The sequence below is a fragment of the Hydra vulgaris genome, chromosome 08 (genome assembly GCF_038396675.1).
Source record: "Hydra vulgaris chromosome 08, alternate assembly HydraT2T_AEP".
Classification (NCBI taxonomy): Eukaryota; Metazoa; Cnidaria; class Hydrozoa; order Anthoathecata; family Hydridae; genus Hydra; species Hydra vulgaris.
The window spans coordinates 65097407-65113587 of record NC_088927.1 but is presented as its reverse complement, the minus strand read 5'-3'; the positions used below and the strand labels follow the sequence as shown (position 1 = coordinate 65113587).

Sequence of the window (16181 nt, the reverse complement as noted above, 5' to 3'; positions counted from 1 at the left end):
TTTTATATTGCATTTACGACAGAGTTTTGACATTATATGCACATCAATAAATTTGCCATTATGGCAAGCTGTTACAACACTATTTAATGATACGTATCCACGTTTTTGCCATGTGCCATCGATCGAAAAACGACAAGTTCCATCATTCATAATCTTTTGATCTACATCAAATTGATCAAATGCTAACTGTGCAGCTTTTTTCATGCTCTTATTGGCAGCTGCATAATAAGCTGCATGACGCTCTTCATTGATATAACTCTAAGTTGGTTCAGATAACTCATACATATTCATGCATCGTGTAAAATTGGAAATTGCTTTGCGTCCATTTCCTAAATCTCTAAATGTTATAACAGCCCTTACATTTGCCTCAATTGAGTTTACTCGGTAAACATTCATTAGAAGTGAAAAAACCAACATTAGCTTGACAATTGTTACATAATAGTATTAATTTGGAAGCTAGTCCCATGCGTAAACTTAGTTTGTTCCATAGTGTCACATCTCTAGAGTCACATTCAGAACATATGGCTGTCTGCTCTATGAACCTTTTCAACAATTAAAATTCAATCAAAATTGAATAACCGTTTTCATCAGTAGGTGAAACTTGAGTTGCAATTTTTATTTCTCTTATAGTTTTTTTATTAGGAAAACTTGCAACCTTTTCTGAAATCAAACTTTTCTTAGCTGTGTGTTAATTTTCTCTAAATTTATATTTTATCTTTTTTTTACGATTGGATGGATTACCCATAAATTTCAAACATATTAACAAAAAACAATAAACTTAATTTAATTCGCAATAAATCTTCTTGTAGAACAAGGCTCTCTACTCTAACTACTTGATAATAAACCAGCTAATATAATGAAATGTGCCTGATGTTTTAGGGCATGTATTTTAGCCTCCTAATAATTTACAGAATCAAAAAAGCAGATAGGATGTAATATGGGGAAAACTATCACAAACCAGTGTTTAAACATTGAAAAGCTCATTTTTTTAGAAGAAAAACTCGTTGCTATGATGTTGCTAAGGATTTTTTTTTTTTTTACATATATGTAAAAGCATAAAAAAACTACTTGTAATTAAATTTTTTTTAAATTTAAATACCCAGCATGAAAGAGCAATAAATTCTAAACAAGAAAAAATTGAAAAAAAAATATTATGCACTTTTTTTCTATAAGAACCACCTTAAACTAAAAAAAAAGTGTTTTTTTCTTTATTATTTTAACATTTCTTTATTATTTTAGAATTTTGATGAAAATTGGCTTCGTTTTTATTTCTCATAAATTATTAATTCGTCTCTGAAACCGAAGTATAATTTACTTATCTGTTCAAAATCATAAAACAACAAAAGTTTTGAAGCAAAAAAGTCTCGTCTAAGGGTGGAATGCAAGTAGCAAACTTGAGTAAAGTTCAACTTGAACTTTGAAGTCTGACTTTGTCAAGTTAGACTTACAAAATAAACACTTGAGAAAAAGCGTAAACGAAACTTAAAAATTTCAAGATCGCGCCTGAGAATGTCAAACTTGAAAAACTTGAAAGGCGTTGATTTGGGGTGGAATGCAAGAAGCGAACTTCAGTAAAGTTCGACTTGACCTTTACATTGTAACCAAGAGCGGCCAGGCATTTTTTGAGGGGAAAACCCATACTCTGCCGCTATTGGTTACAATGAAAAGTTTAAGTCGAACTTGATTCAAGTTCGCTTATTGCATTCAACCCTTGAAAGCGGATTTGAAAAAAAAAAAACTTTGCAACCAATAGCGGCAGAGTATTTGAAAAGGTAAAACCTTTAAATGAAGCAAATTATCTATATTTTTTTAAATAATAGTTCTGAGTTTTACACTTTAAAGTATTAACTTACAAAAAAAAATTAAAAGGTGTAACAAAATAATAAAAAACTATATCATTATTATTACTTTTGCGAAGTATTACCACTTTTGCGAAGTCCCCGTTTTGCCTATGAATCTTTGCTTTAGCAAAGAGTTCATTTTTAATCAACTTTGCGGTTCCGATGTAAACCTCATTTATAAAAATATTGATACCTTTAAGACAAAAAGCTTTTCCAAGATTACGACTTTGCCTCTACGTGACCTAATTAGGCGCTAAAATTTGAGTATTAATGTAGTTTCAGTACAATTATTTGCGCACGCTCTTTGTCAGCGAACTCTTTTTTACGCGCACGTTCAATTCTACTATCCTGCTCTATCCCAAGATTTTTATTAAAAAGTTTTGTTAACTTTTTCTTTCATGAATTCCCACTTTTTAACACAGCCATCTCGTAAATTGTCCTTCGACTTAACGCTTTTTAATTCTAACTTACTATTATCTGACGAAATTATTTCTAGCTGTAAACAAAATATCTAAATCTTTTATAAAAAAAAGGTAATATTTAAATATTGTTCTAATACGCGAAAAATAACTCTAAAATGGCAGCAAACAGAATAAACCAGTTTTCTTCTGCCCATTTTTAAAAAATTTTTTAGTAAAGTTGCATTGATTTTTGTGTTAAGGATGTAAATAGTAAAAAAAAAAAAAGATTTTTAAAACCCTTTATTTTTATTTCTGGGCAAAATACAGATACGTGATCCCCCCCCCCCCCCTTCTCTTTTTGATCTCTTCGGTACGGCCCTGTATTTAGCTAAAACAGATTTTAAATATCTTTATATTTATAACAGAATTCTGTTTGATTAAAATTTTTTATCTTCGAGTATATGCGCTCCTCAAAAAATTTTATTTTGTTAATTACTTAAATATCTTGTAAATTTTGACTCTTAATTTTTTTAGTAGTTTTCGACGACAAGACCGTATGGTCTGCTACGAGTCCCCAAGTTCTTTCATTTCTCATAACAATTATTACTTATAAATATAAATTTTTGTTAATATCATATATTTGCGTTTTCAATATTGTAACGAAATGCTATTTTAAAATGTAACAAAAAAAATCAAAAAAAAAATTAATTTAAAACAACATTTTATGTTCATACATCTGAGCTGAAATTATGATATCACTTATAGTTGTATAAAGTAAATGCAAATAGACAAGACAACATAAATAATGAAAAACATTTTAAAAGTAATAATTAAATAAGATACGTTAAAAGCAGCTCCGCTCTGAGCTAAAAATTTTGTCGTAAAAGTGGCATTTGTAACATAATTATGAAAAGTAAGAGAAGGAACAATGTTGGATTTCTATATTTTGAGGGACTTTGGAGCGAGTTTTTTTTCTGAATTTTTATTCTAGATGTTTAAAAGGATCCGGAACAAGTTTTTACTTTGAAAATTGAACAGGAAACAGAAAGAGTTGTTATACAACTCTATTAAGTTCATACATTCCACCTACATATACACATATTTTAATAGTATATATACAAGAAACTAGATATATTTTAAACGCATATAGAATACAAAATATTTTAATCAATACGTCATGCAAAATGTAATAGAACAAATATATATTTTTGCGACATATATACAAGAAATAATATATGTTTTAAAGACTTAAGCAATACATAATGTTTTAATCAATATATATATATATATATATATATATATATATATATATATATATATATATATATATATATATATATATATATATATATATATATATATATATATACACACATATATAAATATAAAAAATCGCGACATATAATAGATTCCGATATTTTTGCTTTATTCGACATATAATAAATTCATTAATCAATACAGGATAACATTATACCTTCAAAAGCTAATTTCATAAATATAACCAAATGCGTACAAATAATTAATATCATATCATTCTTTTACTTATTTTTTAATCTTATAAATATAAAAGTAGGCCTCGTGAAAAAACTAAATATATATATAAAAAAAAAAAGAATAAAAGTAAATAGTGGTCTTCGAGCCCTGTTTAACACATGAAAATCAACTTATCGCTATAAGTTGTTATACTTTGAATTTCAAAAAGTACATTTGTTATAAGATATGATATCTATATCTTTTTTTAAACAATCATCGTGTTAAAAAAAACACGATGAGTGTTCTTTGGCATCAGTTTTAACGTTATTCGTACGGCACTCAACATTTTTTGAAACTTTGTTATTTTCCTTAGCAAAAGAAGATTTGTAGAGAAGGTTTGCACAAACAATAAATTTATTCAGTGATTCGTTTAAATCGACTTCATTATCGTTTAATAAATAATCGTATTTGGAAAAGGTTCGTTCAATCAAAGTCAGTGTAGGGTTATCATTGGCTGTTGTTTCATCTGCGTGAAGTCTTTCTTTATTAACTAAAATCATTTTGATATCATTTTATAAATTATACCTGACTTATAATATTATTTATATGATTTTGTTATAAAAATTTAACTTATTCAACTCACCATTCAACTTACCATTTAACTCTAAAAATTGAAGTGATAACGTAATAATTAATAAATAGCAAAATTACGAAGCAAAAACAACCGAGTATACAAAACAAAAATAACAGAAACTACAGGACGAAAACAACAATATTATTACAACAAGATATTGAATAACACAACTGCTGCACCATTATACTGAATAAAACAACTAACAAACCAAGAATGGCGCAATAACTAGACAACAGTATTGAATAGCAAAACTACTACACCAAGATTTGCACAAACATTAGACTAAGATGTTATATAGAAAAAATACTGCACCAAGATATACGATTGCATGACATTGGTAAAACGTGAAAAAGCGGATTGCGGAAACTTTCAACAGATAAAGTGCAGAAATCGAGTTAAGGGGTTGTTAGCTTTGGTAAATACATCGAAGGCAACATGCAAAGGAGTGCTAGACCAAGATATCGAATAGCAAAATTACTAACCCAGGATGTTGTTTGTTTTGTTTAAAATTACTACACCAAGATACCAAGTTTTTAATTGCAATAAACACAGAAAGGTAAAAAACGGACTAAAAAACCAAAATATGAAAATAAAAATTTAAATAAAAAAAAAACATTCTGAAATATTGCAGACACTATTTTTTATTACAAAGTTAAATCAGTTTTATTTTTAACGTGCTCAAATACCGCTAAGGTGATTAAGTAACTTTTTATATATCGTAAAAATATTATTACAGACAGCTTTATAAGCAAAAGCATTAATCTAAAAATAATAATAAATAATCTAAAACGCATTTAACATGTTTTTTAACTTTATTATATAACTTTTTTATACTGAAAAGAATGACCACATTCTATTGATATTTTTTGAATTGTAAAGAGCATTATCTCAAACTGCTTACTCTCCCTTTACATTTTATTGATTCACACAATCATACTGCAGATTAATTTGATGTGCTTATTAATAAACATGAAAAAAAAATCCGATGCCATTTTAATAAAGAAAAAATAGTACAAGTGAAGACTTAAAAGAGTAGATGTTGTCAGAAGTTATCAGGCTTGAGGGCTAAGATAAATTCAATGTTAATATGAATGATCTAGGAAAAAATGTCAGAAGACTTTTAAATTTAGAAAAATCAAACTTGATTAAAGTCTCAAATACATTATTCAAGGTTCCTAAAATTTGAAGAGTCAAATAGCTTGATGGGGATATCATGCCACTATATGTAGTTATGTTCAGGGAGATCATAAAAGAGCTGGAAAAAGAAATACAAAAAATTCAAAATATAGAACATTTCTGATCTCTCAGAATATGCACCTGAAGCTCTTTTCTTGGAAACTATTAAAATTATTAATCCTTTATCAGCCTCTAAAACTACCGTTTTCAGCTTCCATCCATTAGATAAAAATATAAATTGTTTTATTGGTGGTTCATTTTTTAAAACACCTAATGCGCTGCTATAAATTTCTGCAACACCCTCAGATACACTTTGTTGATTTAAAACTTCAACTTTTAAACTTTTATTTCTAAACCTTTACTCTTTATTTATTGTTGCAGGTATTGAAATCATTTTGCAGCATGTTAAGTAATTTCATAACAGTTCCATTTTTTTCCAAAAGTTCTGCCTTACCCGCCCCTAACTAACCTGCAAACTTCAAACTGCAAACTAACCTTACCCGCCTCTAACTAACCTTATTGAATAACCATCGCTTTTCATAACTATTTCAAAACATTTTTTAATTTAAAAATCCTGAAAACATGTGTTGAAAGCTTTGTTTGTTATTTTAAGTTAAAAGCATAAATAAAAATATGTAGAACCTATTCCTTCATCAGCTTTACATCTTAACAACATACCTTTGCAAAGATCACAAAAAGTCTTTTTTAATTTTCTCTCTGAAGTAACTGGAGCAGAAGTATCTAACACAGAATATAAATTTGTATTGACAACAATGTTTTGGTGTGTCATGTCATCATTTTTTATTGATTTAAATCCAAGCCAATCTAAATTATTTAAAGTTTAGAGTTAAAACAAATTATTAAAATATTAAAACAATAAAATTTTAACATCAAAGAATATTTTTTATTAAATCAAAAAATTAACACATACATTATAAAGTTTTATATTAGTTCGAATTGTTGAAAAAAGGGAAACAAAATAACAGAGCAGAAATAAAAACTATTATTAGAGTACTTAAAAACTCTAAACTAACTCGAAACATTTTTTATATATTCTGTGCCCATCTATAAAAAAATAGGGGTAGTGAAGTAAAAAAATCACTTTCTCGGGTTTTATCATCTCTTTAAATTTTAATAATCAAAATTTTTTAAATTGATTACGCAAGGTTAGAATTATCTTGATTTAATTCCACTTTGTGAAAAAATTTGAGTTGTTAATTGTGTTACATACCTAAAGAAAAAAACTTTTCTTCTGTATTAAAGTCTAACATTAAAAAAAAGTACAGTGAAAACATAAGAAATAAAAAATTATTATACGCCGTCTCTTAAAACTTTTATCTTTTTAACTGTTATATCTCAAAACTAAAAAATGTGGAAATAGAACAAGATAATTTTAACCTCGTGATTAGTTTTTAAAATCAAAGTGATACATTATAAAAATATATTTCATATTAGCGACTTAGTAATCAATACTTCTTGCAACATATAAAATTTTACAAATTTGTTTTTTTAGATTTTTAAAAACAAAGCCTTAATGTGATATAAAAGGTCACATTAAGGCTTTGTTAAACAAAAAAGAAATCCTAAATGAAAAAACTACAGAAACTTGTAATTGTAAACAAAAAATCAATTGTCCAATGAGTGGAAGTTGTATATCAAAAAATGTGGTATATAAATATGTTTTTTCTTCTAAGAATGTACCTGATAAACAATATATTGGAATAACAGAGGGTGAATGGAAAAAACGTTTTGCCAATCATAAGCAATCTTTCAAATATAAAAAGTATTCAAAAGACACCATGCTGTCAAAATATATGTGGGAATTATAAGAAAAAAATATTGATGATTTTATACTGAATTGGTCTATCCTTAAAACAGCGCCTGCATATAACAATATTTCCAAAAAATGCATACAATGCCTTCAAGAAAAATTTGAAGTAATTACACATGCAAATCAAGAATGCTTATTAAACAAAAGAACGGAATTAATTTCTAAATGTAGGCACGAAAATAAGTTTCTCCTAAAAAACTATAAAAATAAATGAGTTCAATTAATATTTACATTAACTACCCTTTTTAAAAAAACATTTAAAAAAATAGCATAAGTAATCATTTCTAAAGAACTCTTTTTATAATAGTGTCAGCAAATTTCACAAATGTGTGAAGATTTACAGTAGTTAAGACATTTGCAACTTCCTGCAATTTAATTTTTGGCATAAATTGAAATTTTATTATTCTTATCATTCATTTCTGATGGATCTTTGTTGATGAAACACAGTGTAAAATGGAAAAAAAATTTTGTTAAGTGATTTTCTACTAATATTTGATTGCTCTGTTCTTTTAAGAACATTGAGCACTCTATTGTGTAGAATACTTTTTAAAGTTGTTTAAATATATATATATGTATATAATTAGTAAAAAACACTTATCTAACTTTTATCTTCGACTTGAAGTTTCACCATTGCTGGATCATCAGGAAGCAATGGTGAAACTTCAAGTCGAAGATAAAAGTTAGATAAGTGTTTTTTACTAATTAATTATTGCTCTGTTCTTTAAGAACATTGAGCACTCTATTTGTAAAATACACTAACATAATTTACATATATATATATATATATATATATATATATATATATATATATATATATATATATATATATATATATATATATATATATATATATATATATATATATATTTGTGTGTTGTATATGTTGTATTTATATGTTGTATATATTGTATATATATATATATATATATATATATATATATATATATATATATATATATGTTTTATAAAAATATGTTGGATATCTTTCATGAGAGTGAAGTGATGTCAAGTAATAAGGCAAAAAGTCTGCTGCAATATTAAGTCCTAAAAATACTTGGACCTAGAGTATTTAACATGGTATTGCTTTATAAAATGTTGAATCTACAGATAATATGTAAAATATATTTAAGACAAGATTTACTCAAGTTTTTTTTTAAATTAAAGATTTGTTCAACCTGAACATTTATGCTGACCTCATAATCATAATACAAAAATTAGCAGATATTTGAATAAAAAAAAAAGAAAATAAGTAAGCAAAAAAACCTTTTAAATGTTCCAGTATAAAGTCAACCATCTCATAGTCATTTTTCTCATGTTCAAGACTTTTATAGACTACTTTAAAAGCATCGATTAAGATGGATACAAACATATTTATCACTATCCAAATATAAGTGATATTAAATATTAAAAAGAATATTGGTCCAAGAACAGGGTTTGCATTTCCGAACTGACGGTAATTAAACTTTCCTATTGATAAAGAAATGATGGAACAAAATGTTTTGAAGTAAGTTTGATATCCATCTATGAATGCACCTAAAAATTATAGATTACATTAGTTTAAAACTATAAATTTACCTTTAGTCCACAACAACAAAATAGGTTCTTTTTGAGTTAGGTTCTCCATTTCCCAACTCTACAAAACAGCCCTATGGAACAACCTTAGGTAGAAAATTTAACATAAAATACCATTTCTTAAACACTACCACTTCTTGAAATCTTTTTAAAAATCAAACATTTCTTAAAAGTTTTTTTCAGAATTTTTTTATCTAAACGAGATAATAACAAAGAATGAATTACACATTGCTCTAAAATGTTTGTTATTATTTTGGTTTACATTCTTTTTAAAACCATCTGTTATTTGATCTTTTAAAAATGGTATTTTTTAAAAACGTTATTTTCGCTCTTATTAACACTTTTACTTGCGGTAAAATGCGGTAAAATGCGGTAGTGGTGTAGTGGTAAAAGCGCTCGCTTTAGAAGCGAGGGGTTCCGAGTTCCATTCCCACCACGTCCGTGGTAGTACCGTGCTCAACTTGTTTCTCCGCGCAGCGGCCTTGTTCGTCGAGGTTCGTTTTTCGGAGTTATAGAGTTGAGAGAGGGTTATAACCACTATTGAGTAGCCTCCTCATCTGTGGTGGCCTTCATGGCCTTGAGGAGGTGAATAACAAAAAAAAAAAAAAAAAAAATTGATCATTAACTGTTACTTTATAGTTATAAACAAATAAATAGATTGGTGCAATAAATAAACATAATATATTTGTGCATAATATATTTTTTAAATCATGCAATAACAGGTTTATTATAAAATATTCATATATTTATTCATTAAAGACGAATAAAACATATATAACTATGCAAATTAATCAATTTTATCACTTCAATAGAAAAATGCAATGAAAATTGTTAAATACTATATTAACTATTTTAAACAATTTTTGTTTAAAATCGTCTTTACAGTACCGAGCATTTGAAGATAAACTTTTATATTACAACGTTACATTGTACAAACTGTTTTTAATATGAATGCAAAATGATTTCTTGCAAACAGAACTTGTTTTGATTGTGGAAACAACTAAATAGTGATTGATTTTGAATAATCATGTCCCACCATCAATCGCATTATTTTAAAAATTTATTCAAATTTGTCTTGACAAAGTAAATATGTCTTGAAATGAACTTCGATGTAGCTTAACCGTATCTTAGTATATGATGATGAATTTTATTATTTCATGTGATATACTGAAACTCCATTGCATTTTACTTATATAGAACTGGGTATAATTAAAACTTTTGAATTTTGAAATGTTTAAGTATTTTTTATATATTTGGCACTGTTTTTAGCAATATGCCACCAATGGGGAATAATGGGGTATGAAAAATAATAGGGTATTCCCTATTTTATTTATGTTAACAGTATGTTTATTATTAGAGTTATAGGTTTCTAATAATTTTTTAAATTATTATTTACTAAGATAATTTTTTCAAACATCTTTTAGCTGATATATATTTTTTTAAAGCCATAAGATTATTGTATAATTCATTTTAAATGACAGTTTGTTATATATAAAAATTATTGGTGTGTGCTATTTAGAGTGGAAAAATAATTATATAGGAAAGATAACAATCTTTCAGATTCGTTTAAGATTTTTTGTTGCTACTTTCAATTAAAAGTGAACTTTAAATGAATGATATTCGGCTAGAAGCAGATACTAGTTTAGAAAATGGAAATGTTAATAGACAAGTTAATTGTTGCAAAAATGAAAGAGATAGGCCAAGGCGAGATGAAATTAATAATTGACAAAATGCTTGAAATGCTACTCGGCAAGCAGCAAATAATTTGAACCCAAATGAGGAGAGCTTGGTTAGACGAGTTGAAAATAATCGTTGCAGAATTGAAAGAGATAAGGCTAAGGCGAGATGAAATTAATAATCGACAAAATGCTAGAAATACAGCTCGGTTGTTGTTTTGCCATTAACTTATGTAGGAAGTAAATTTATTAGGAAGTCTTTTTATTATTTTCTTACTTGCAGCCCAAAATGGCGCGAGATAACTGAAAATTTATATCCAGGTCAAACAGCAAATAACAGACCTGACTTAGTTACTTAAGTATTTAAACTCAAATTTAATAACCTTCTCAATGATATTTTTAAGCACGGTGTGTAGAGAAAGTTTTAACACATGTTCAGGTTATTAAATTTCAAAAGTGTGGTTTGCCACATGTTCATATTTTATTTCACTTTGCAAATGATGATAAGTTTGAATAATCACATGACATCAATAATTTAATATCTACAGAAATTCCAAATCCGATTGTTAATTTTGATCTTTATATCGTTGTTAAAATTTGCATGATTCACGGTCCATTTTGCATACTGAATCCAAATTCTCCCTGCATGAAAGATGGGGTGTGCAGCAAAAACTATCCTAAAGAATTTAATGCTAACACAGTAGCAATTCATAATGGTTTTCCACGCTATAGACATCCTGATAATGGTTTGGTTATCAATAATAAAGGTAACACTGTAGATAACCGCTGAGTGGTACCTTACAATCCATGTTTATGAAAGAAATATCAAGCTCACATTAATGTTAAAACTTTCATGTCTGTTAAGGCTGTTAAATATTTGTACAAATACATATACAAGGGTAACAACTGTGCCAATATTTTAATAAATAAACAAATTAATCATAATGAAGAAAACACTGTTGGAACAAAAACTATGTATAAATTAAATGATTAGTATAGTTATATAAATGAAGCATTTATATCAGTACCTCAGAAGTCAAAGGTCGGTTGCCGCATTTTAGAGATTGTTCAGGAGAGAGGAATTAGTAAAATAATTAGTCTTTATTGGCTTAATCTTGATGGTGAAAGTTATGTAATATTTTTTGTGTTTTATTTAATTTGTCATTTTGGCACATGAAACTTAATTTTGACACATGAAATATATTTTTGACAAAAATAAAAAAAAAGTTAAATAAAAAAAGTAAAAAGTCGTCTCTGGACAACAGATGTTTTTCCTTTGAACATTGTAGGACGTCAGACTAGTGTTCAATCTGGAGAATAGTTTCTTGAGAATTTCTTGAGAAAAAGTCGTTATTTTTATTTCTCAATTCTTAAAATAATTAATAGAAATTTCTTGAGAAAAAAATTAAAATTACTATTTGTTTTAATGATTAATCTAATTCAAATTATAGTTCTATGTTCTTTGCATGCGCGTAAGCCAAATGCTGTGCAAGGTTTTCTTTTTCTTTCTGTTTTTTTTTTTACATTAAATACTAGTACTATGATAGCAAGAGTTTTTAAGTAATAACTTATTGCAATATATTATACTTTATATAAGAAAAGAAGGATTAAATTTTTTAAGAAATTTATGATTTGTCTGATTTATTTAAACGATCTTACAAAAAGTTATCTATAATTTATTTTATTTATTTATTTACTCTAGTTTTTATAAAAAAAATGAATAACAATGACAAGGGCAAGACTCACAAAGATCTTAAGTCATATTTTAAAATAAACAACAATGAAGTTTATTGCAATTTATGAACAAGAAAATTGTTATGCAAAGATTCAGCAACGATTGATATGCGGAGACATCTTGAAAATATCTAAAAATACACTCAGGTATTAGAAAGTTCTACGCCTCATCAAAATAAACGGAATAAAGTTGAAAATCTAACTAATCAAATTATTTTAAACTTGTAAAACGACCAACCCTGGCTGAATTGATTTTTAAACTGGCTGCTGAGGATCGTATATTGTTCAATAAAATTACTAAAAGTGAATTTATACGGCAAATTATACCCGCCAGGGGATTCAGATTACTTCAAAATCCTTCTGAGGTAAGAATTACATAGCAAGAAAGAAGAGATACTACAGATTATAAATAAACTAAAGGACGAAGAAAGCAAGTTTAGCGTATCTTCATGGGTGTTCATTTATACAGAAATAATGAAAATAATTCATTTAACCTTGATTTAATTTTTTATCGAAGGAAGTTGTACATCAGAAATAACTTTGGAAATACTGTCGCAAAAATTAGAAGAGTTTGGTCTGTCTTTACAAGAAGACATCGTGGCTGTTATGAGTGATGGTGCTGTGGTTATGAAGAAATTTAGTAGATTATTGCCAGCTTTGCAGCAATTATGCTACAATCATGGCATACATCTAGCAGTTTTGAAAGTATATTATGCTGACCGAAAAATGAAATTAATAAATTCGTAGACGAGCATGAGACTGTAGATAGCAAATATGATGCTAGCATTGGAAGTACTGACTATAATTTGGAAATTGATGTGTTACGTAGCAAAAACTTTCAACTTAAATCCCAATTTGAAAATGCAATTGTTGAAATACGAAAAACTGTAAAACTCTTTAAAAACTCTCCGGTGAACAATGGCGTTCTACAAAAATATGTAAAAGAATAAGTAAAAAAAGAATTGGCTTTGCTACTGTTAAACACGCTGGAATACTATTAAGATAACGGTGGAACGGTTATTAAAAACCAAAACCTGTGTGCAATAGGCATTAAGTGAATTAAATTGAAACCACTTGTGGAAAGATAATTACATACAAGTGGCCGAAATTCTATTAGCTGTATTAGAACCAACACGAATAACTGAAGAAGCTTTAAGTTAAGCAGATGCAACATTATTAACGGCCGAAGGAGCCTAAAAATTTTTATTTAATAAATTAGCGAAAGAATGTAGAAAGAACCAAATAAATAAAAAGAACTCTTAAACATTATCAAAGAAGAAATAAGTAAAAGAAGAAATGATAATATTGTTTATTTATACCAATTTTTACATAACCCAACAAATGATGAAAACTATGCTTCTTTTTTTTTTAAATCTTCATCAAAAAATGATATTTATAAAACTGCTAGAGAAATATTCCATAGATTGTATGGGTCATCCAACTAGCAGCAATGTCAACACTGAACTATCATTTAAAGAACAACTAAATTTAGCTATAACAAATACAACAAAAGAAACTATGCCAAGCCAACATTGCGATAATGATAACCAGAATCTTTATCAGACACTTAAAAAAGAATGCAGCATATTCCAAACAACTGGAATAAGGTCACAAAATTTGGAAAATCTAAAAGATGCATTATCTACAATAAAACCAACTTTAACGCAAAACGAACAAAATTTCTTGACTGCTAATGGCTTTGTTAAAAAAAAGTTATCAAACACGTCATTGAATGTTATTTAAAATATTACTTCAAAAATAATAAATAAATATTATTACTTATGTGCTTATAATTTGCCTGATTGCTGTTTTCGTTTCACATTTATGTATTAGTATTTTTTTCTTTTATAAACTAATAAAAAACAATTAAAAACTTGTTACATTTGTATATTTTAGAGAATATCTTTTTTTTTTCTTATATTAATTGAGTTTTATATTTGTTACTCTGCTGTTTTTTTAATCCATTGTTTGTCCATATACATTTTATAAATATAAATTATATTAGAATTTAAAAAAATGTACGATTTTGATATTTCTCAAAGTTTCTCAAGAATTCTCAATAAACTCATTCTCAATTTCTCATTTCTTGATAATTAAAAAACATCAAGAAGTCTTAAACTCTACCCCAGACCTTTTATATTGACCCAACTTTGTTTTACATTGTCGCAGGACAACAGTCTTAATACCTCTGTGTAGATACTAAAAAAACTAAATAGGTCTTATACATAACTCATTTTCACAAAAAACTGGACAACTGACCTTTGTCTTTTGAGGTACAGATATAAAGATTTAAAGTTTATTTTAGTTTATAGTTTTGGTTTAGTTTATAGTTATTTTTAGTTAGTTTTAGCTTCAGTTATCTTTTTTCTAACATTAAACAACTTTGTGGAGGAAATAAAGGAAATAGATAAAAAAATCATATATTTATATGTAAATATTATTTTATTGATTGTTCTAAGGTATATTTTTTTGCCTTTAGTGTCTGGTAGAAGCACAACTGATAGGGCTGAGTTTTATATTTTATGTATTTTGTATGGAGAAATATGTGCAATATGTGAAAGAATTGTTTAATAAATATGACATTTTTTAAATGTTTTACTCATATTTTTATTAAAATAAAACTTTTCACATATTTAACCCTTTTTAATTTACTGCCATTTTTTTTTTTAATATTTTTAGCATCGTCTTCTGTTATCAGTGAAAATGGTGAGGTTATGCTTTATATTTTCATTTTATATAATTGTAAATATTCATAATTTTTAATAAGTATGACATTTTTTAACTGGTCGCGTTATACTCATATTTTTATAAAAATAAATTTTTTACATGTTTAATCCTATTTAATTTACTCATTTTTTTCAAATATCTCAAGTATCGTCTTCTGTTACCTGTAAAAATGGTGAGGTTATGCTTTATACTTTGATAAAATAAAATTGCAAATATTTATAATTTTTATTATATTCTTCTATTTGTAATTTTAGAGTCGTTGACATTTGAGCGATTCGGAAATTATCGTTCCCAACACCCAGGGCCTCTCTCAGAGAGATCCTTCAAAAAGTGGTGTAGTAATGACGGTATGGATAAGCTCTCCTTTAGATGAAGGGGTTCATCCATAATGGGGTTTAAGAGACACTGAAGAAAAAACAGCAACCAAAAGGCTGTAAATGTCTTCTATCAGTGAAGATATTTATAACTTTTTTGTTGCTGCTTTTTCTTTGGTGATTTTTTTTTTTTAACCTTGTAATTTTTTTTTTTTAATAAAATATTATGTTGCATATTTGATTTGATTTTACTCAAGACACTTAAGTAAAATCAAATTAACTTAAGAACAAAACTAAGTATGAATTTTACTATTTATAATAACAATTAATAAGTCTTAAATTTGAATGATTTTAATCTTTTTTATAAATTCATATAAAACATATAATTATGTCCTTTTTTTAGTTGCATTTGTCAACACTTGATTAGCTTGCATACTGTTAAAACATGGTTTTATTTTAGTAAATTTATATGATGTAAAGTTTACTCTATTAATCATTAGTCAACAGTTAAAGAGAAGCTGGTGTTTTACATAATACGATAAAAATAATTTTGTTTACATAACAAAATCAGTTTTTATTGCTATTTGTGTTTTAGCTATTTTGTGCTACGATGTTGTTGCCCAATTTAAAATATTATTTAGTGAAAAATTTGTACTTATATATATTTTTTAAGATGAAATATCATGTCATATTGTTATTAATGATTTAATTACTAATAAAACGTATTATGGATTGCTTTCTGCTATTGTAAAATAAATAATGTTATTTGAAATGCAAACATGCATTTTTTGTTCAACCTATT

General features: G+C 26.8%; 1 protein-coding gene across 1 annotated transcript in view; it reads right to left on the bottom strand.

Annotated features, from left to right (window-relative positions):
- Positions 1-3664: 3664 nt before the first annotated feature.
- The window catches only part of LOC105846130 (polycystin-1-like protein 2), a 194334-nt gene continuing 181817 nt past the window's right edge, over positions 3665-16181 (bottom strand). The window contains exons 34-36 of the mRNA XM_065804171.1: positions 8620-8889; positions 6204-6350; positions 3665-4265 (exon numbers count right to left, since the gene is read on the bottom strand). Coding sequence (XP_065660243.1) covers positions 3997-4265; positions 6204-6350; positions 8620-8889 — 686 coding nt within the window. The 3' untranslated portion in view covers positions 3665-3996. The remainder of the gene's footprint in view (positions 4266-6203; positions 6351-8619; positions 8890-16181) is intronic.